The following is a 21,266-nucleotide window of genomic DNA, read 5'->3' as shown; positions in this document are numbered from 1 at the left end:
ATCAGGTATGTCCCATTCTGTGAACCACAGCAGGCAGCACCCAGCACCCTGCCAAAGGCCTTGCTTCCTTACCAACTGCACCCTCCCACCTGCATGGGAGTGGGCCAGCCCCAAAATTCTGGGCCTGCTAAAACAGGGACCTGTGCTCCCCTGCCCTTATCCTGGGATGAATGAATTCCACATTTATTTTTTCCTTATAGGTGATGTTGTTTCAGTGCTGTTCAGCCATCACCACCCAATCCCAGCCTCCCCATGGTCCCACTGCTGGCAAAGTGGCAGCACACAGCCTGAGGTTGTGACAATCACTGGTGTCCCCTGGCAAGGGAACGCTTTGGGAGGGGGACAGGCAGCACTACCCACTACCCTCCCTCCCCAGGGAGCCTGGTGCAGGATGGGCCTTGGCAGGGGTGTGGGAGGGATGCAGGGCAGACCAATGTGGGAGCCAGGCACAAGCTGAGCTCCCATGAGTGCTGGAGCTGTATCATGGGGCTCCTCTGGAGAGCAGAAATGGAGGTACAAGATGGGCAGGTGCCAGCCAAGGGAGCAAAGAGAGGTGGGTGGTATAGGGGGCAATGCCCCAGCCCTCCAAAAGAGAAAGAGGCTTTCAAACACCCTTATGTAAGCAGGGAGCTGGCATCGCCTGGGAAACCATTGCCATGGCAATGGTAGAGGGGCTGGAAAAGCAGCTCGGCCTTCCTGAGAAGAAATTGCCTGTTTTAAAGGTTTTGTCCCCAGCCCATGGCCAAGTGCCCACCAGCCACATCTGAGCGCCAGCCTGGCAGCATGCCCCTGTCCCCTTCTGACAAGGACCATGATGGATGTGCAGCCTCATGCACAGACCCTGACCAGGCACTGCATCCCATGAAAAAAGGGACAGCAACACCCCTGAGTCCACTCAGCGCCCTCCCCCAGCCTTCCCCAGGCACAGGCTGCTGTTCCATGCGAAACCCGGGGGTGGGCAGCACCTCCCATGGCTGCTCCTACCTTCCAGTCTGTGTCCACAGTGGAGAGGAAGACATCCGAGTTCTCCTGGGAGGAGAAGGAGCCGTTAGGGACAGAGACACCCCTCACTCCTGCAGCGCCCTCCCACCCAGCGCACAAAGCCCCCTGACACCACAGGCACCACTCCCCGGGGCTGCAGGGGGCACAGAGCCCACATGTGTGCACACACACCCTTCCACAACAGCTGCACACACGTGCATGTGTTACCTGAGTGTAATGTAGCATGATGTGCAACCCGTGCACACACATCCATCACCCCTGCAGACTCACCTGTGCTCAGCCATGGGGGCTCACCACCGTGAGCTCTCACACACTGAGGAGCACCAATGTGCACCCAAAACCAGCACACACACACAAAATACCACCCCAGCACCAGCACACCACCCTCCAGCCCTCCCAGGCTCCCCTGTCCCGGTGCCCCATGTGCAGGAGCCAGAGCCAGTGTGGTCCCCAAACTCACCAGCTCGGCGTCCTGTCCCCGCAGCAGCGGCTTCTCCTCGGTGAAGCGCAGCTCATGCAGCCCTGCCATGGTCATCTCCTGCAGCAGCAGCCCTGCCAGGGCAAGGCACAGGTCAGGCCAGGTCCTTTCCTTGGTTCTCTTTGCCCCAGCCCTCCAGAGCTTCATGGGGCTCCCTCGCATAGGGATGGGACCCAAATCAGCTTCACTGCACACATCTACTATGGGCACTTGGTGCTTCAGCTTGTCCAGGGGCTGCAGTGAGCCCCTCTGCACAGAGCAGACAGTGCCTGGATGGGCTCAGCTCCCAGCTCCTACCAGCTCCAGTTCTCCCAGTTAAGGACAAACCTATCTCCAGGGCGTGATCTTGGCCAAACTGAGGGGCCAGCCTCATCTGTCCATGCTGGTCACCTCAGTAAGCACCCAACCCAGAGCAAGAACATCCAAATTTTCATCCAGTTTTCAGCATAGGTCAAAGATAGAAAATCCAAATTTTTGGCCAGTTTTAGGCTGCAGATAGGTATGGATGGAACAGAGGCAGATCTCCCTGCACAGGCAGAATGAGGGTGATGATCTCAACGATGCCAGGAGGCAGAGGGATGTTCCAAGCAGAAAGAGAACAGTGAGACAGCCTGAAGTTTGTGCAGCAATGATGGAAGAAATCCAAATGTGAAGCCTTTGCTCCCAAAATCTTCTCCTTGCCTGTGAGTCAGGTGCTGGCCTGTTGATACCTCAGCCCCACGACTTGGAGGGACAGACCTCTCCATGGAGCCACTGCTCAGCAGCAGTGTGAGACTGGGTGCTGCTGACCTCAACCAACACTGGCATCTCCAAAAACACCCCCAGGCACAAGCTCAGCTCAGAGAGCACAAGAGAGCAAGGAGACCAGCAGCTGCCTGCACACAGAAGGTGAAAGACATGGGGACACAGGGAGCAGTCCAGGCTCCCCTGTGTTTGAATGGGATGGGTACCTGGCAAATCCCAGTGCCAGGGGATTATCTGCACTCAGACCTCAGGCACTGCCTTTGCAGCCTCTGTTTTTATCCCTTCCACAAGACCAAGCCTTCAGAAAAGCTATTGCTTCTCCAAATGAGCCAGAACAGATCCCACACCCTCCCAGCTGTCTCCCCCCTGTGCAATCTCCCTGGACATAACAGGGATGGTCTGGGCTGTACGAGCACCACAGCAGACACAGACCCACTCCATCCACACAGCCTCAGCTGAGCCTGCTTCACACTTTGTCCACCTCCAAACCCAGGTGAGCCCAGGCTGACAATGTGGGACGGCCAAGAAATGCCACAAATATTGCAAAGCCACCAGAAATACAGGAGCTGGTCATAAACTGCCCTCCAAAGTCAGGTTTTGCTCCTCCGACTGGGTTTTCCATTCAAAACTCAAGCAGGCTGTGCCACCTGCCTGCTCCCTGCAGACACGGCACTTTGCCTTGCTCCTTGGGAGCCATCCAACAATCCAGAACTATTTGGAGGGAGAAACACCACTGCAAAGCCTCTCGAGATTCCCAGGGCACCCAGCACCAGGAGTCTCCTCATCACCCCCTGCCCAGAGGGTCCCACCAGGCTGGGGGATGTTGAGAGGTGCCCTCAGCCCCAAGGAGGGGCACAAGTGAGGGGCACACTGCTCCAGGCTGGGCTGTGCTGCTGGGGAGATGGCTCTGTGCACAGAGACAGCCCTGGCCCACAGCCCACCAGCACAGCCCAGCCAGCACAGCCTGCAGAGCCACCAACAGAGCAACCCCACAACCCCGGGGGAAAAACAGGAGAAAAATCAGCCTCACCAATAGCTGGGTCTGGAGGAGAGCAGGAGAGTCCCACGCTGAGCACACCAACCCACCGTGTGGCCACGGCCCCAGGGTGGCTGGGAACAGCACTTAGTGTATGGTGAATGCCTTTATTAATTACAGCCTGCAGCTAACATGGGAGGGAGGGAGGGTGGCTGAGCCATGAGGAAAGGCCCCGTGACCTTGTTTGAGTGGTGGGGGCAAAGCTGGCTCAGGGGGGACGTGGCAGAGCCCTGCCCCTGCACGGGGTGGACAGTCTCCCAAAGTGGTGCTGAATGTGGGAACAGAGAAGGGATCAGTAAGTCAGGGATCAGTAAGCAGGGTCACAGCCATGCTGCCACCTGTCCTGCGTGCTCTGCATCCCATGGCACCCCACAGGAGCCCTCATCCCTCCTCAGCAGCATAGCTGTGGGGCTGTGGCAGTCTCACCCAGCCCCACTGAGCCACCATCACTGTGGAGGGCTGGTGAGGAAGCCACAGCTCCAGGTCTCCTAGCCAAAACTCAGACTTGGCTCCCATCTTCTGCCAGGGTAACATGACCAGCAATGAGCCCCTTTCCTTGCAGCTCACCCCAGTGCTCTCCAATGAGCACCCATTCCCAGGGTACCCCCCCAAACACACCCATCTCTGCTCCCACTCTGCCTTCCCAGTGTGGTGCCACAGTTTCCTTGGCACAGCCAGGACACGTCTCTTCCCTAATTCCCAATCAGTTCCAAACCCAGCAGGACATAAGTGCTCTGTCTGGGACTAGTGCTCTGCCCCACCAGGGCCCTGGCACTGTGTACATAGATGGGACAGGAACAGCCACATTGGCTTCCCTTCCCCGGGGATCTGCAGCCCACTGCTGGCTAACTGGAGGAGAACCAGCTTGTAGCGCTATTATTATTATTATTATTATTATTATTATTATTATTATTATTATATCATGATCACGACAAGGCTGTGAGCTCCCTTTCACACTTGTGAGTGTGTTTGGTCACAGGGCAGGGCTTCCCCAGATGTTGCTTCAGTGTCACAGGAGTCCCCACACTGAGTACCTGCGTGCTGCCCTGGCACGGATGTGGTGCCCACAGGATGTTGGCACGGACACCTCGGGCTGACTGAGCAGCAACAAACAGTCAGACAAATCAGGAGAAGTGAGGGCTGGCTCCTGCCAGGCAGTGAAGCCAAGGCAGCCTTCAGTGAGGCTGGGAGAGGGAGGAAGGGAACTTGCAGCTCCGACTGAGCCACGGCCGTGTGCCCATAGCATTGCCCCCCAAGCAGGAGGGATGGGGGAGCACGATGGGGTGAAGGAAAACCCCAGTGTGACACAGCCTGGCCACATCCTGCTCCACCGGTGCAGGAGGAACAGCCACGGCTGTCTCTGAACCCGTAGGGGACACAGGACCCCAGCAGCCCCCACAAACCAGCCCCACAGTGCGGTCCAGCTGAGGGTGCAGGACCGGGCAGCCACAGCACGGGAGCCGCCAGGCCGGGGGACACGGTGAGGGCTGAGCAGCGCAGGGTCCGGGGCTGGCGGTGGCAGCCGGGGGCTTTGGGGGGGCTCAGGCTGCCTCGCTGTTGCTAAGAGCAGCCTCCTTCCCAGCCCAGCGCATTGTCGGGGCAGCGGGGAGACTCCCGGGGGAGGCTGGCTGAGGAGCCGGGAGGCACCGCAGGGATGCTCCGGCAATCCCCCGACTGTCTGCTGGCCGCCCTCCTTGCCTGGAGCTGCCGCCTCCGTTCCCCGTTCCCCAGCACCCCCGGGCTGGCTTTCCCCGCTGCAGCAAGGCATCACCTCCCGGAGCCCGGGAAGGACCCGAGCCCGGCACCCACACCCAGGGAGCAAAGCCAGGGTGAGGCTGTGGGGGCAGCTCCATCTCCTCGGGGGGGGCTCAGGGGCTGAAGGCTCTCGCCGCCCCCGGCCCCACCGCCCCTCCGGGTTTCACAGCCCCGCTCCGGCACCGCGGCCGGGCCGTACCTGTCAGGAGCTCGATCTTGTGCCGGAGCACCTTCATGCCGGGGCGGGCGGGGCGGGCGGCGAGCGGCGGCGGCGGCCCCGGCGCGGGGGGCGAGCGGAGCCGGTGCCGATGCCGATGCCGATGCCGATGCCGGTGCCGGTGCCGGTGCCGGTGCCGGTGCGAGGTGCGCGGGGCGGCGCAGGGGCTGGGCTGGGCACGGCCCCGCCGGCCGGATCCTCCTCCCCTCGCCGGGGCCGGAGGGGAGGGACGGGGCCGGGATCGGGAACGGGGGCACCGGGAGAACAACGGGGCTGAGGGAGGCGGGAGCGAACGGGAGATGGAGACTGCGGGGGTTTCGCGGAGCGCTGGGGGTGCCGGGGGCTGCACGGGGGATGGAGGATGCCGAGGGCACACATCACCCTCTAGGGAACCATTTCGGTCCCAGGGTGGGACTGTGATGGCCAATAGGTCCAACAGGTCCCTGTGGTCGTGGAGTCCCAGAAGCAGGGGACAGCGGGAGCCCTCAGGAGCCCCAGGTATGGCACAAGGGGTCTGGGTCTCCCTGAGAGCAGGGCAAGGTGATAATCAAGGTGCTGGGGAGGATCTGGGACAAGAGGGGACCTGTGCACAAAAATGATACCTGGAACACAGCCATTGGTGGCCAGGGAATGTAGGGAGTCCTGGAGAGTGGGGACATGAAGGACAAAGGGCTTGGGAGTATCCAGGAACAAAAGCACAGATGACAAGGGATCCTCTGGGGCACGGGAATGCAGGTTCCTCTGGGGATAGGATGGGCCTGATCAAAGTTGCCAGGTGGTTCCAGGATAAGAAAGACCTGTGCAATGAAGGTCTCCACAGCAGAGCCATAATGATGTGGGGCTGTGAGGGAATGGGGATCATGACAGTCAGGAAGGATTACTCAGGAGTGGAGGCTGTGACTGGGGTCATGATGACCCCATTCACACTGATGCTGGAGGTGTAGGGTGGCACCTGTTTGGGGCAGAGCAGGAGGTTGTGAATCACTTGAATTCTCCAGAATTGGGACAACTGGGACATTGAGAGCAGAGGGCCTTGGCCTGCCCCAGGGCAAGGGCTGAATCCTGCTTGTCTCTACACTAGACAAGCCCATTCTGACACTGTTCCTTCCTCTGCACTTCTTTGCTAGCACTTTAACTGATTTTTTTCCCACAGCCAGGGATGTAACAGCCTCCACTCCCATGCTGCCTGAGGCAACTGCACAGGATATAACCATCCAAAACTGACCCTTATCAAAACATGGGGAGCTCCTGAGGACCCCATCACCTCCTCTCAGTGGCCTTGGTTCCTCAGCACCTGGGTTGAATCAGGTACCTCAGAGCCCTCAGCCAGCCACAGTGGCCAAGAGACTGCTCTGCTTCAGGGCACCTTTGCCTGCTGGGCCAGGGGGTGCCTTGAGAGCAGCCACAGGCAGTGCTCCTACAAACAGCTGCTGAGGGGCTGGAGAAATGTCTGCTCATACTGCCATTCATCCCTGGTACATCAATTTTAACAGCTTGTCCCAGGCTTTTTGGATGGCAACCAGATTTCAGCTGATTTCAACCTCTCCCGCTGAGTCACCACGAGTTCTGCATCCAGGCTGCATTCATTTGCCTTTTCACCTCAAAGAGAGGAAAAGCCCATGATGTCAGGGAGCTCAGGGACTCTTAAATCCCTCAAGTAGGAGCCAGCCCCTCACCTAGCCCTTTAATGGGATCAGATCTTCCCTGCCTTCAGTGCTGCTTTTCCCCCTCTTCTGTGGGTCCAGCAGCCAAGAGGTTTTCTCTGAACTGGTCAGGGATGAGACAGTGTTGGTTCTGATCTTCCTGGCATTGCACACATTGGAACCTCCTCCTCATCCTCCTCCTTCAGTTGCCAGGGGTTTCTATGGGAATAAATTCTTTTTCATGCTTGGGTTTTATCTTCTCCTCAGCAGTCACACCTCCAAGTAGAGGCAGAGGGGTCCAGAACTGCTGAACCCATGGAGGTGGCAAGAGGAGTTGGCAGGACTAGAGGCCCTGGGACCTTTCATTTTCCCTTTCTCTGGAAAGATTCCATGAAAAAGGCAGGGACCATAAAACTCCAACAAAAATGCTCCAGCATGACCCTGCTCCCTCCCAAAGTTCCTGTTGCAATGGTGCCCTCTCGACCTGGCAGAGGTGAGCTGGGACCCCTAACCCTGCTGCAGGCATCTCTGCACCCCTTGGCCACCCTTCCCACAGTGTCACCCAGTGCTGGCAGTGCCACCAGGACCCCTCCTGAGGTGGGCAGCTGGTGGTGGACAGAGCACACAGCAGAGAGGGACATAGAGGTGCCCAGCTGGGAAGCAGAGGCCGGAATCCAGGCCCCGAGGCAGGGCAGGGTTTGACACCCATCCACAGCTCCAGGCTGCAGCCTGTGCTGCACACAGGGCTGGTCTGGGCAGCAGGAGAAGCAGCCTGGGGCAGATGTGCTGGCTGCCCAGGCTGGCTGTGCAGGCACCAGCAGGATCAATGTGCCTCTATTGAAGAGCTTCATGGGCATCGGGTACCACCCCAGGCACAGGCAGTCCAGTGACGATGTGCAGAGGAGTCACAGCTAAATTTAGCCTCATTTGTGCGTGAGTGTGATGTTTTTACTCTTGCCCTTAAATAAAAATGTTATTGGGAGCTAGTGGCTGGGTCTGCTTTGCTCAGCCCTGGACCTTGGATGGGTTGTTTCAGTCAAGCTATTCAAAAGAGGGAAAAACAAGAATCAGCAGTTGGTGAGACATATCCCAAAGACCTATTTTCAAAAATGCTCAGGAGCCATTTCCCAGAATCCAGCAGTGCACACAAAGCAGTGGGAGTGTGACTTTGGTGGCTGTGGGGATGTGCTGGTGCTGAGGGAGAGGTGTCTTCCAGGTAAAGCTGCTCCATGGGCATGGGATGACATGATGGAGCCTTGACCATAGTGAGGGGTGTCTTGGGCAGGTTGGTGATGGGCCCCATCCTGCATCCTACCTTGGCTGGACATCCCACCCCTAGGGTAGGCACAATCTGCCCCAGCCTCACATCCCCAGGGCAGAAAAAGGCACACACCTTGCTGGCTCCAAAGTAATCAGAACCAGAATGACAGCAATTAGATCTTGGGTGCCCCAAAAGAGACACCTCCAACCTTGCCCAGAGGTCCCAGATTGGTGCCAGGATGGGTTGGTGTCCCCAGAACTGCTGGGCTTCATGCAGAACAAGGCAGGGCTGCACTGTGGGCTGTGGGCAGGAACAGGGACAGGGACAGGCAGGAGCCAGCCCTGCTGCTCCACATCCTGACACCACACATTCCACTGAAGCTGCCTGGGAAGGCAAAATCCTGCAGGGAGCTCAGCATCCTCTCCCTGCCACACAGCCCCCGAGCCCAGGACGGAGCAGAGGCTGTGACCTGGCCCAGGGCAGAGCTGGGCTGTGCCCTGTGTGCCCCACAAAGCATGTGCTGGGGCTGGCGAGCTGCCCGTCCCCCCCCGGCTGCCTCCTGCCCTCAGGGCTGCCAGTAATTTTCCATGCTGGCTGTGAGCTCTGCCCTAACGAGATGTTCTCCTCTGTCCCTCTAACAGGGCTGGGCCCCATTCAAGTTTCTCTGTTCATTCAGACCCTGGGTCCCCTCACTGTTTTGCTGCACAAGCTGCCCACCAGTTCTGCAGGATGGCTGCTCCTCTGAGCCCTGTTCCTCACAGTGCTCACAGCCCCTCTGCCTCAGGGCAATGGGATGATTTTGTCCAAAAGCCAGAAAAAAAAAAAAGAAAAGAAAAGAAAAGAAAAGAAAAAGACCAGCAACCAGCCAAGAAAAATTCCCATGGCTCAGCTGCACTGGGGCCAGGAACAAGGCAGCCCTGGGGACTTTGCCTTCAGCCATTTCCAAAGCTGCCTCTGCACAGGCACCTCTGCCCAGAATTGCAGGTCTGGTCCATCAGCTGCACTGGCTGGCTGAGCACATCAGAGTAAAGTTGATCTCCAGAGGAAGGTACCTGGCCCTGGAGCACTGTGCCTGCAGGGTGTGTGCAGCAGTGTGCTGCCTTCAGCTCCTTGCCCTTGCAATGAAACTGCTCAACTCTGACCTCCCTTTAGGCATTCACTTTGTGGGCCTGGAGAGCCACCCACTACCAGGAGACACCTCTTGCAGAGGCAGAATTCTGAGCCCATCTCTCCAGAGCAGGCTCCTCCATCCCCTCCTGCCTTCCCCAGCCACAGGAGCCAGCAGCACTGCCCAGGCCCACTGTGCTGCTTCTGCCACAGCCTCTTCTCAGAGCCAAGCCAGGCTTGAAATAACTCCCTGTCAGCAGAGCCCAGGCAGTGCTCAGAGTGAGGCATGTGTGTGTTTAGCAGGTTGATAGGCGTGAGACAGAGCACAGGCAGCAGGGGCTCTCTCCTCGGAGGCCAGAGACTGGCACATTCTCAAAGGCAGCATTAATCAGCATTTTCAACTGCACAGCACCTGTCACAACACAGCAGAGTTGCCCACTCTTACCTTCTCTTGGAGGATGGAATAATGCCATTTCCAAGGGCTGATCTCTCTAGCTGCAAGCTGCTGTGATGCTTTAGGGGGAGGGTGATGGATTTGGAGCACTGAACTCCTGTTCTCAGAGTTTCCACAGTTCCCCAGTCCCCACCAGCTGCAGTCCCTCCTCTGTGATGGTCAAGAAAGCTCTCACAGGAGCAGACCAACACCCAGCTCCCCTTGCCTTGCACCCCACCAGCTCTGCCCCTGACCTTCTCCTTGGCCCTCAGCTGATCAATACCTCTAGCTCTGGTCCATCAATCCTAACGATTTCATCCCACTTCTCACTAATGCACTCTCTTGTTATGCTGCATTTGGGCCATGGGCCCAGCAGATGCTGGGAGGGGGCAGAGGCTGGCCAAAGGTGTGTCACTGCTGTCCCAGGACAGCACATTGACTCTGAAACACCAGCCTCTCTCCCTTCCTGAGGCAAGCCTTCATCTCTTCCTCCCACTCTTGGCTCGCTGGACAACCACAAAGCTCCCTCCTTCAGCTCTCCAGCTCCCTGCACTCTCATCCTTTCCTTCCCTTTTTAGCCCTGTCCCTTGTAGAAGCCTAAGACAAAACCAAGATGAAGTCCCCAAACTGGTTTGGGGAGAGCTGGATACCAGGTGCTGGCCTGTGCATCTTCCCACCTCAGGGGCTTTAAGTCCAGTCTTTGTATCACCCAGCCCTGGAAAGAGTGGTTTGCACCAGTGGGTGCCAGATACCCACCCAAACCACTTCTCTTGGAGTCTCCATGAGCTCCTGAGTCAGGGTGTTGCACACCCTGGGGTTAAATGCCCCCTGAGGTGGCTGCTGCCCTGCAGCTGATCCTGGCAGGGCTCCTGGAGCCCCCTCCACGTGCTGGACTGCACCAAACAAGGGGCTCCAGCCCATCCTGGCACTGACCTTCCCTGCCAAGCCAGTCACACGCACCCCATCAATAACAAAGTGCAAGATAACAAAATGAGCTGTCACAGCCAATTAACATGCTGGGCTTAATCGGCTTGTGGGCTTTCAGGGTGGAGGTGAGGGGCTGGCTCCAGGCTGGAAGGGCCAGAGGGAGGCAGGGTGAGGTGTTTCATGGATTGCAGCCACCCCTCTCTACTGGCTCCCTGGGCCAAGAGCCAGGAGTGGGAGGCCAGGGCAGGGCTTCCCACAGCCATGGCATCATCTCAGGGGTGTGTGGGCACCCCAGCCCGGGGCACGGCCAGCAGGGAGGGACAGGCAGCCCGAGGTGACTGGTGTCAGACACCCCACACAGGGATTCAGCCCCCAGGCACACCCTCTTGCTAGGAGAGCAGCCAGCACAAATGCCAAACCCAAAAGGCTTCCACTTAAAGCCAGGAGGGATCTCAGTGGCTGTCGCTGAGCACCTCTCAATTAATTAGCATCCTGCTGATTCTACAATTGAGGCGATTGCTAAGGAGATTAAATCGGTCCCTGCCATAAAGCAGATGCTGTTCCCAAGGCCTGATTTGCAGTGATTTCCTTTTCCTAGAGCCTTTTCCCTGCCCTGTTGAGTCAGCTGAAGCCCCAGGGTGATGGGTGCAGCCAGGACACAGCAGAGCTCCAGAGGGTGATGAGGGTGGGAGCAGTCACTTAAATGTCACTGCACGCCCCGGGAGGGCTCGCTTGGAGGATGCAGTGAGAATCCAGAGCAGTGCTGGCTGAACAGAGCCTGGCCACCCAGGGAGGCCGTGGTCTGTTCACCCCATTCTGCCTCCATCAGCAGGGACAGACTCAGCCGGGCAGCCAGAGCTGCATTTGTGCACCCGAGAGCCCAAACTGAAAGGGAAAATACCAGCTCAGCCTCCAGGCAGAGCTCAGTAAATCCACCATGACTGCAATAAACCCTGCTGATTTGGTGCAAACTTGGAGTAACCCCAAATGCACGGGGCACAACCCCAATACTACAGGGCAGTAGTAGATGAGTGCAGAGTACAGCCCAGCCCAGGAGGCTTGGCTCCACTCCATCAGCACTCCTTGGGTCCCCACCAGCACAGCTGAGGAGAGGGAGGACCTTTCTGGAAGCCTTTGCAAGGGGTGTGACTCTCACAGTTGGTTTGTTAGTGCTGCCCAGGGCCTGTGTCTGGCTTGTTCCCTCACCCCAGTAGAGAAATGGCCATTCAGCCACCCATGGACACAAAGAGCACTTAGGAAAGGGGCTGCAGGATGTCAACTAAACAGCCAAAAACCTGCAAACCTGGTATTTGTGAGGTGAAGGCAAGAAACTCATCTTAAATCCTTGCTGTGATGAGAGCCTGTCTGCAAAGATACACCCACCCTGCCCAGGATGGTCCCACAGCAAGAGAAATAAGCACATGTGAGGGCTGCTTTGATTGTACTGATTGCTGCATCTGCCTCACTGCTTCCTCTCATGGGCATTGCTGCCAAGTCCCACAGCCACCTCCTCACTCCATTCTGCTCTAATGCCTGAGGAAAAAACCACCACACTACATCCTCAGCATTTGGCAGCTTCCTGGTCTGAAGTCAGGGGAAAAATTGTCTTTTATGTTCAGCAAGGGTTTGTGAGGGTTTGTCACAATCCTCCTCTGCTTTCCCTGGGGAGAACCCAGGGCTCTCCAGGGGCCAATGGGACAGCAAGGGACAAGCCCTGTCCTACAAGCCACACAAGCTGAGTCAAGTTTTCAACCTCCATTTGATTTCTGCCACCTTTGTTTTTGTATCACAGCATCACAAAAAGGGAACAGCACCACTGTGACCCTCAGGTGACATCTCCTTACTACTGCCCATTTCCAGACACAGAAATCCCAGGAGGGTGAGTTTGGGACTGTCTTTAGGGTTGCAGTTTCTCAAGCTCATGTGCAGGCGAACTGGGATTCCCTATTCTGTGTCCCTCTATGCTCCTCACCCCCAAACCCTGCTCAGCAGCAGAAAAATGCTTTTTTCCTACACCAGAGGAGATCTCTGCCTTGCACAGGTCCAGCTGGGAATCCCAAGGAAGGTGCATTTTCCCCAAGGTGTGGGGAAGCACTGCAAAGAGCTGCAGCTGTAAATCCTCCCAAAGGCTAATGAAAGGCAATGGACCAGTGTGCCCTGCCAATCCTGAGAGAAAGGATACTGAGGCTGCTGGCACTGCCTGGCAGCCTGCCACGAGGAATAACTCTTCAAAAATAGAAGCACGCTAATCTGAGGAACCTGCTGGTATTGTCAATGACATTAATGAAGTGTTTGGAAAACCAGAACAAATGCCTTGGCTTTTTGGGGCTGTGCCCCTTGTAATTTTCCACAGCAGCTGAGGAGCGTTCTGGCAAACAGCACAGTGCTCCTGGTGCTGTCCTGCTCCCCAGAGCAGAGCAAGGAGCTGGCTCTGGGGGCTCCAGGCAAGCCTGGCCCTGTGCAGCAGAGCCTGGCCAGCCCCCAGAGAAGAGACTCCCCAGAGCAATTCCCATTGGGAAGCAAAGCCCATCAGGCACACTCAGTGTGCCCAGGGGAGGTGGAAGCTCAGCCTCCTCTTCCTTCTTGTTTTTGTTCCTTGTCTCAGGCCCCCTCTGGGTTCTTTTTCACCACCACGGTCAGGACCTGTGGGGTGGCAAATTTCTCCCTGGCAGAAGGGCTTTGGATTCCACAGCTTTCTCACCCCTTCCCTCCTGCAGCAGCAGTCAGTAATCCTTCATTTTCATTGCCAACCATGACATCCACTCCTCCTGTATGCTCCAATCTAGGACAAGATAGTGCAACCTACCAAACCCAGATTTTGATTAAAATTTTGAACGAAGCTTCTGTTGTAGCTGGTTACCCAAAAAGGTAGAAAATCACTGGTTGAAGATCAGAACAGCTTATGCTCCTAACTCAGCCAGGTGCCACTGTATCTCTCATAAAAATAATACTTGGTGTTACAGTATGTCAGTTCCCAGCACACTTCTTGTTGCTGCTCCTCCTGGTTGCTGCTCAAATTTTGCCTATTTTTTCACTTGATTGCAATGAAAACATTTGTGGCAATACTGTAAAATGTGTCTAAGGACTGATTTGTCATAAATACCAGCAGTCCTTCAATTTAAAAACTGAAGGACATGGGAGAAATAAAACTTAATAGTCCATTTCAGACCTTTTCCAGGTAGTTCTGTAATGAAGATTTATTGTACCATTCTGAAAACACACAAGTTCAAACTCCTCTAACTTAAAGCTTGCTGCAGTGCCATGGAAAAGGATAGCTGTGTTCACAAGAAGTAAAGAGCACTCTTCTGGACAGAAAAAAACTAACCAATACTGCAATTTAAAATTACAGGATCGGATTTTTAAGGGTTCTTAACTCATGGTTACTAGAAGTGTCATTGCCTTCTTACAAAAAGCCAGTGACATTGAAGACTACTTCAGGCATTTTTTTTCTCTCTACTCTGAAGGCTGTTGCACAAAATGTTGGCAAGTGAGCAGCCTTCTGCTTGGATTTTGCATCCAGCAGTAGAGAAGAAAAATGTTCTTACAAATGCAAGAAAATTAGCTTGGATAGTCACTAAAACCAGTCCAGAAACTGACGAAACTCATCATTTTTGTTATAACCAGCTACATCCCAAGGCAAACATCTCAGTAAAATAATATTTCCAATTGAAAGATGCTTCTTGTCACAGATGGACTTCAACTTGCTCCCCTTGCAGCATTGATCACAGCTCTGCCATGGTACACAAAGTGTTTGCCACAGTGCCTGGAGCAGCAGGATCTGGATAGAGACAGCCAATTCCCACCTCCCACCAGCACTACAACAAAGCTGAAGTAACACAGAGTCATCTCTACCCATCTTATGTTCCTAAAAATGCAATTCATTAAAGCAACAGCTTATTGATTGCCTGGCAGGGTCTCTGCCACAGCCTGTGCAAGCTGCCAGACCCCACCTGGGCTAAGTCAGACAGGAACTGTTTCTACACTGGTACAAGTGCACAAGTTAGCTCCTGACCACATTGCCTGTAAGAGCAGAGGGATTATCTACCATGGCCACACTTGTGTAGAGACCTGGACTTTCCCATTTGATTTTTCTGCTGCGACGCAATTAACAACAGACTTTTCACATTATGAGCATTCCCTTACAAAACATTTATTCAAGATAAAAATCCAGAAATGGACAACTGCCAAATGCATAAGCCATTATGTGCCATTAAGTCATTAAGTGCAACAGCATTTCATCCTGCACATACTTCAAATACTTTGTCAGGCAAGCTTCCAGCTGGTCTCCTGTGGCAGGGCAGCTGAGGGGAGGCACTGAGACAGCTGTGAAGGCACAACACTGTCCCCTCTGACCACCTCCACAGGCTGAGCTTCAACATCTCTGGCCAAGGAACAGCCCTTTGTGCTCGAGGTCTTGTTTGAATCCAATATCCAGGGCCTCTGCAAGTCCAGTAACAGCTCCTCTGAGACTTGGATCTTGCTGTCACCTCCCAGGGAGGTGAAATAAACTTCCCACAGAAGTGGAAGTGCTCAGCAGCACCAGGATCCAGCTCCTCTGCTTAGGTTCTCTTTCTACAGAGGCAAAAAGCACCTCTAAGGTGTCTAATACTGCTCCCAAAGGACAACCATCCTGAGGGCTGCAGGAACTCAGCCCTACAGAGATAACCACATCTTCTGTCTCCATCCAATGGGACTTGAGATGATCTAGGTTTAAGGGCATCCACATGGGATGAGAATCACTGTGCTGCTTAGCAAGTCCCAAATCCAGTCACTCCTACTGGCAAGGATGACATTTACCAGGATCATATTCCTAGATTCGTTTGGATGGATCAGAAGGAAGGAAACTCAGTTCATTTGCTCTGTCCCTTCTACTAACCAAATTTAGAAATCAGACGAATTTCTCACGGAGGAACAAGTATCTCAAAGGTTGATAATGGGGCAGAGTTTCCATTGAAGTTTCTGCTTTTGATCTGGTCCAGACTTTACTCTTTGCTGCCTTCTCCTTCCTCCTCTGTAGAACACCCATCACAGAGACAAATCCAGTGCAAAAGCCACAGGCATCAAACAAGAACCCTCTTTACTGCACAGCACCAAGGTCACAAGGGCCAAAAAGGGAGAGGGAGGACAAGGCAGCACGAGACCTGTGCAGCCACTTGCTGTGTGGGTTTGAGGAGGAATTTCTCTCCAGGGCACTGGTACTGTGTACAGGAGTCAGCAAAGAAAAACATTCCTGCCTCACTAAGAGCACCTGTTCCACCTCAGTGTATAAGAAATGAAAAGAAATTAATGCTGTATCACATTTTTTCCACATCACTGGGGCTCTCTAAAGAACAGGGAACCTGGAAACAGCTGTTCAAAGAATCAACAGTCGTTTCCAGGAGGCTGGGATGGGAAGGACAAGATTAAATACATAAATTACATTTCTGTCCAGATCTGATATTGTAAATATCAATTTGGAGCAATAATTAGTATTTATAACCCTTTTAGAAAATCCTCTCATGGCCTTTCAGCCACCTAGCAAGCACTTTAGCTGCAACTCCTCAGGAGTGCTATGAGTAAGCTGTAAGGCTGTTCAGTGGTGTCATCTTGTTTTTGTACCCTTGCCCTCTGCCTTTAAAATTTTCATTAGTTTTACCCAAAGCTGCTACAAAGAATGCCCATTAATGGACAGGGAGCCTGTCCTTCCCTAAATTGATTGATTTTTCTCTTCTACAACAGGCTGTAAATCTGTATTCCCAACTGTAACTTCATGTTCTTGAGACTTTTAACCATCCACTTCTGTGAGCTTCCTTTTCCCATAGTTCTGCACCAGACTGGAAGCTGTGATTTGAGAAGCCTGTCCCTTTTCCCAGCACTGGAAGTCATTCAGCCCTTTCTGGCCCACTTGAAAGAGAGCCCTTTCCAGCTCATCCAGGCGTGCCACCAGCGCGGACGTGTCCTCGTTGTAGGCGTTCTGAGAGGAGTCCATGATGCGGCGGAAACGGGCGACGAACGTCTGAGGGGACAGACAGAGTCACGGACACGTAACACAGCCACCCCAGCTCCCACCTGGAGCCCTGAGCTGTCACAGCTGAAAAGACAAAGTTTAGGCTCCTGTTCACAAGTCTGCAATCAGCACATTACTTGTTAAGCTTGGCTACAAAGACAAAATCGCCTCGTGCCTGAGCTGGGACATCAAATACCTGATATGGGATGGGAAGCAAACACAGAACTGGATTTTGGCTGCTTCCTCAAAACAGGCTTGAGGAGACCACAGGATACAACACAGCTATGATCTATTCTGTCTCACTTCTCAAGCAATCATTGCTTTAGAGCAGGAGGAATGAATCTCATGCCACAGGAACGTACAAGCTGCAAGTTGTGAATGTCCTGGAAGCTAAGCCAAACTGCTGCTGAAAAGCACTCAGCATGCTAGAAAAACATTTAACCATGAAAAAGGTGAAAAAACAAACCAACCTGCAACTTATAAACAGTATTTTGAAAAGCTAAGGAACAAAACGTATTTAAGGCATTTTATTTTCCTCTCTATCTTTGCTTTTGAGAACTGGAAAAAAAAGGGTCAGAACTCTTTGAAAACTGTGCTTTGTTATTTCAGAAGTTGATTTTAGAGTTCCCAGAACTTATAGGATAAAGTAATAGGTTAAATAAGGATAAACTTATAGGTTTTTAACTCAGCACAACTCCCCCCTTGTTTGCTTTTAAAAAGAGAAATTAAACCTGGCATGCTTTGATTTTTCTGTCAATAAGTAATGAATTCTACTGTGGCTTTTTTCCCTCAGATGTCCATTAGCAGAAAAAGAAAAGACAAGGAAAGGCGTGGGCACCTCCTCAATGCACAAAGCACATGTTCAGTGGACAGCTCCAAGAAAGCAGCAGCACTTTAAAGCCTCTCTGCATCAGCCTTAATGTAAAGCACAGAGAAAGGGGAAAAAAAAATGCAATAAAAATCTTCCCAGCCCACTTAGAGACCTGGCTGAAGAGATCTCAGAGCTGTTAGTGGTTATGTTTAAAAGCTCAAGAAGACTGAAGTCCGGAAACAGACAAAGATGACATCTATCTTTTAAAAGAGAAAGGGGAGATGGAGAGGGAGAAGGGAAGAGCCAGGGAATTATAAATCCATCAGCATCAATTCCTGGAAGCATACTGGAACAAAGAAGCAATACAGAAACTTCTGCAAGATAATAAAAGAATCACAGCCACCACGGACTTGCCAAGAACAAATTCCCAGAGCCCAGCCTGGTTTCCTGCTAGGGCAGGGTGCCAGGCCTTGCACAGGCAGGAAGAGCAGCAGAGGGGCATCTGTCATGGGGCACTGCTGGAAGATGTAGCCAGACCACCCAAAGATTGTCAGGGGAGACAGCCATCATCCACAGCTCCTGTCAGGAGGGAAGAACACACTGAGTGGAGCTCCACTGGGGTCTCTGTGGAACCAGCTACTGCTTGAGATGTTAATTAATGAGCTTACTAAAGGAATAGAAGCTGTGCTTATTAAATCAGCATGCAACATGCAGGAGAAAGAGAAGGGCTGACTGCAGGCATGTCGGGGAGCAGAACTCTTAATTCATAGCAATCCTCACTAATTAGAAAGATGGTGTGAAAACAATAGGCTGTCATTCACCCAGGGCTAACAGCAGGTTTTACATTAAGGCAGAAATAGCACAGAGTCAGGAAATTATTTGTTCACAGATGCAACCTGTACCATCTCAGTGAGGACTGCAAACCAAACACAGATCCGTGTGACTGCATCGTGACAAACCAGATGCTGCACCAAGATGAGCCAAGAGCATCACAGCCACACAAAACTCACAAAGTAATCCTTTTGTTTTCAGCAGCACAAGTCCTGAGCATGAGACTGCACTGCTGTTCAGGGCATGGTGTGGTGGATGCAGATCCACTGGAGAGGCACCAGCAGTGCACAATGAGGGCACTGAGGTTAGGGAGCATGACCCATAGAGAAACATCAAATGAACTGGGACTGCTGCAGGAGGGAAGAGAATAATCTGTCCTCAGCATTTACTTTGTATGAGACAAACAGAACAGAGCTTGTATTGCTGTGAAGGAGCTTTGGTTCAGACATTGGAGCAAACCTCCTAAGGTGAGGCTGGCAAGGTACTGAAAGAGATTGCCCAGAGCAGGGTGAGCTCTCAGCATTAGAGAGATTTAAAGACAGGTAGTGTTAAATAATCCTACATCTCCTCTAGTCCTGTTTTACAGGATTTTATGAAATACCATATTTACAGTGTGGAAACAACAAGCTAAAGTTACACATGGTAGAGGTGTCCAGCCCCAGCCAGTGCAGCTGCCAAGAGGGACATCCACATTCAATCCAGAAGTCATCTGGATTAAACCAGGACATTTTTCCTGAAGACTGCTAAGCAGCTGGGAACTAAACGAAGACAGAAAAATGCAGATCTAAGTTTCAAGACCTGATTCAGATACTTGCCTGCAGGATAGTCTGAGCTATCTCTGGATTCTCTGGATTCTCAAAATTCAGGAGCTGTGAGCCAAATCCATAGTAGTAGGGCCCCATTTTATGCAGATCAACCACATTGGCATCAGCACTGAACACCGTCCTCCAGGCTTCCTTGTAAATCTTTGGCAGTTCCACAGAGATGATTCTCCTTTTGCTGTCATGCAGCCCTTTAGCAAGCCACAGGGGGATTTCCAGCTTCGAACCCTGGGGGAACCAGAGAAGCCAAAAGTTATCCTTGCCATCAAAGTACACCTGAAGCAGCCCCAAAGACATAGAGTGAACTTTATTAATGAAGATCCAGCATTTAAAAAGTCAATTTTGTTTTCAGAACAGTCCTTTGTCACTGCAGCATAAACCAGACACACTTAGAGGCCTTATTACCACAAGACTCAGAAAGGGGACTTTCTATTCACGTTCTATGGTTTAAGAATTGTCAGCTGATGAAACAGCAAGAGAAAAAGAAGGAAAAAAAAAACCCCAAACAGGCAAGCTGTATATAATAAAAGCAGAATAACTTTAGGGAAAGTAGCGGAGAGCATCCCCTCAGTGACCACCAAGAGAGGGCGGCCGGGCCTGGGAGGCGCGACAGGAGGGGCGGGCGAGGCGGCGGCCCCGGGACAGAGACCCCGCGCCCCGTTCCCTCCCGAGAGCGACAGTCCGGTGTCCCCTCCCGAGAGCGACAGTCCCGTGTCCTGTGTCCCATCCCGAGAGCGACACTCCCGTGTCCCCTCCCCGTTACCTCCGGGACGGACTCGGCGCTGCTGGCGCCCTGACCCATCAACACGGCCAGGCGCGGCAGCGCGCTCTCGGCGCGCCCCGGCAGCTTCTCCTGCGACATCAGGATATCGTCCAGCGAGAGGAAATTCTCCTCCATGCCCAGCCCGGGGCCCACGGGGAAATACGCCTCGGACATGGCCGGGCCGCGGCTCCCGCCAGCCCGTGAGGCACCGCCCGCCACCGGCAGCGCGCATGCGCCGGGCCCGCCCGGCGCCGCTGAGGGGGGAGCGGGACCGGGATCGGGAATTGGGATCAGGATCGGGATGCGACTGGGATCGGGATCGGGACCGGGGACTGGGGATCGGGGATCGGAGATCGGGAGCGGGATTAGCACAGGCATCGGCACCGCGGCTGCCCCAGCGCCGGGGCTCCGCATCCGCTGCCGTCCGTCCCCCCGCCCCGCAGCCCGAGGTGCGCTAAAGAGGCGTCTCGGAGCTGTATCAGGACAGCCTCACACTGGGATTGGGGTTTGCGAGGAATTCCTCGCTGGGTGGGCGGCCCCGGCACAGGCTGCCCGGAGCAGCTGTGGGTGCTCCATCCCTGCAGGTGTCCAGGGCCCCGTCGGACGGGTTTGGAGCAGCCGGGGATGGCTGCGGGTGTCCCTGCCCATGGCAGGGCAGGATCAGGATGGGCTCTGCAGGGCCGGATCAGGATGGGCTCTGCAGGCCCTTCCTGCACAGAGCACTCCGGGGATCTCTGCTCGGGCAGGGCGGGCTGGGCACGGCTGCCCTGCCCGGTCCCCCTGAGCCCCGCGGCGCTGAGGGCGCTGCCCCGGCCCGGCCCTCAGAGCGCTGTTCTCTGTGGAAAATGCGTTCTTTATGATTGGCTTTTCGCAAATATTAAAATGAATATTCTATGTGTTATGTTAGAAAGTTATGCTGTATTAATTTTCTTATGGAGTGTGTTAAATATAGTCTTGGGTTATAACATAAGTTTAAAATAGAAACTATGCTATGTAGGATAGTTTTTTTTTTAAGAAAGGACTCGCACCAAGATAGCAGCCACAGGACACCTAAATCTTTCAGAGAAAGAGAATTTATTGCTCTCTTATCAGAAGAAATGAACTTCTTCCTGCCTCACTCAGCCATGAAGACACTGGTTAGGATTAAGAGGAAGAAGTTGACGATGACCAGACAGAATCCTGTGTTTGAATGGAATTTATGCATCGTGTATGAGGTGTATGAATATGCAACAGGTTTTTGCTTTTAAGGGTTAATCCTCTGTTAACGTGTCCTTTTTCGGGCTTATGCTGCCCAGAAGAAGGTACCCAGACTGTCCATAACTCTTTGTTTCTATTGTCTCATATTGTCCTACTCCAAATTGTCCAAATTATTATTACTTTAATTATATTGCTATTTTTATAACTATTTTATTATCATTAAACTTTTAAAATTAAAAAAAAAAAAACCAAAA

The 21,266-nt window shown here is 53.5% G+C and overlaps 2 protein-coding genes and 1 long non-coding RNA gene across 4 annotated transcripts in view; 1 reads left to right on the top strand and 2 right to left on the bottom strand.

Moving 5' to 3' along the window:
• Positions 1-5,425, bottom strand: part of NDRG4 (NDRG family member 4) — a 19,356-nt gene extending 13,931 nt beyond the window's left edge. Inside the window, exons 1-3 of one of the 2 annotated variants that reach the window (XM_071440720.1) lie at positions 5,215-5,425; positions 1,463-1,554; positions 985-1,029 (exon numbers count right to left, since the gene is read on the bottom strand). In XM_071440720.1, coding sequence (XP_071296821.1) covers positions 985-1,029; positions 1,463-1,554; positions 5,215-5,251 — 174 coding nt within the window. In that variant the 5' untranslated portion in view covers positions 5,252-5,425. The remainder of the gene's footprint in view (positions 1-984; positions 1,030-1,462; positions 1,555-5,214) is intronic. The other variant, XM_071440721.1, reaches the window with a different exon arrangement.
• Positions 4,749-21,266, top strand: LOC139596422 (uncharacterized). The gene is made up of 2 exons (XR_011681314.1): positions 4,749-5,089; positions 12,396-21,266. It is a non-coding gene; the product is annotated as an uncharacterized lncRNA (long non-coding RNA).
• GINS3 (GINS complex subunit 3) lies at positions 14,738-19,989 on the bottom strand. The gene is made up of 3 exons (XM_071440724.1): positions 19,816-19,989; positions 19,047-19,280; positions 14,738-16,598 (listed from the first exon to the last, which is right to left on the bottom strand). Exons 1-3 carry the CDS (start codon positions 19,987-19,989, stop codon positions 16,368-16,370), a joined length of 639 nt encoding a protein of 212 aa, XP_071296825.1. The 3' UTR covers positions 14,738-16,367.

The sequence above is a fragment of the Agelaius tricolor genome, unplaced genomic scaffold, assembly GCF_023055355.1.
Source record: "Agelaius tricolor isolate 1412-34295 unplaced genomic scaffold, bAgeTri1.0.p SCAF_15, whole genome shotgun sequence".
Taxonomy (NCBI): domain Eukaryota; kingdom Metazoa; phylum Chordata; class Aves; order Passeriformes; family Icteridae; genus Agelaius; species Agelaius tricolor.
Note: the sequence above shows the minus strand (reverse complement) of the source record. Positions and strands in the feature narration are given on the sequence as shown.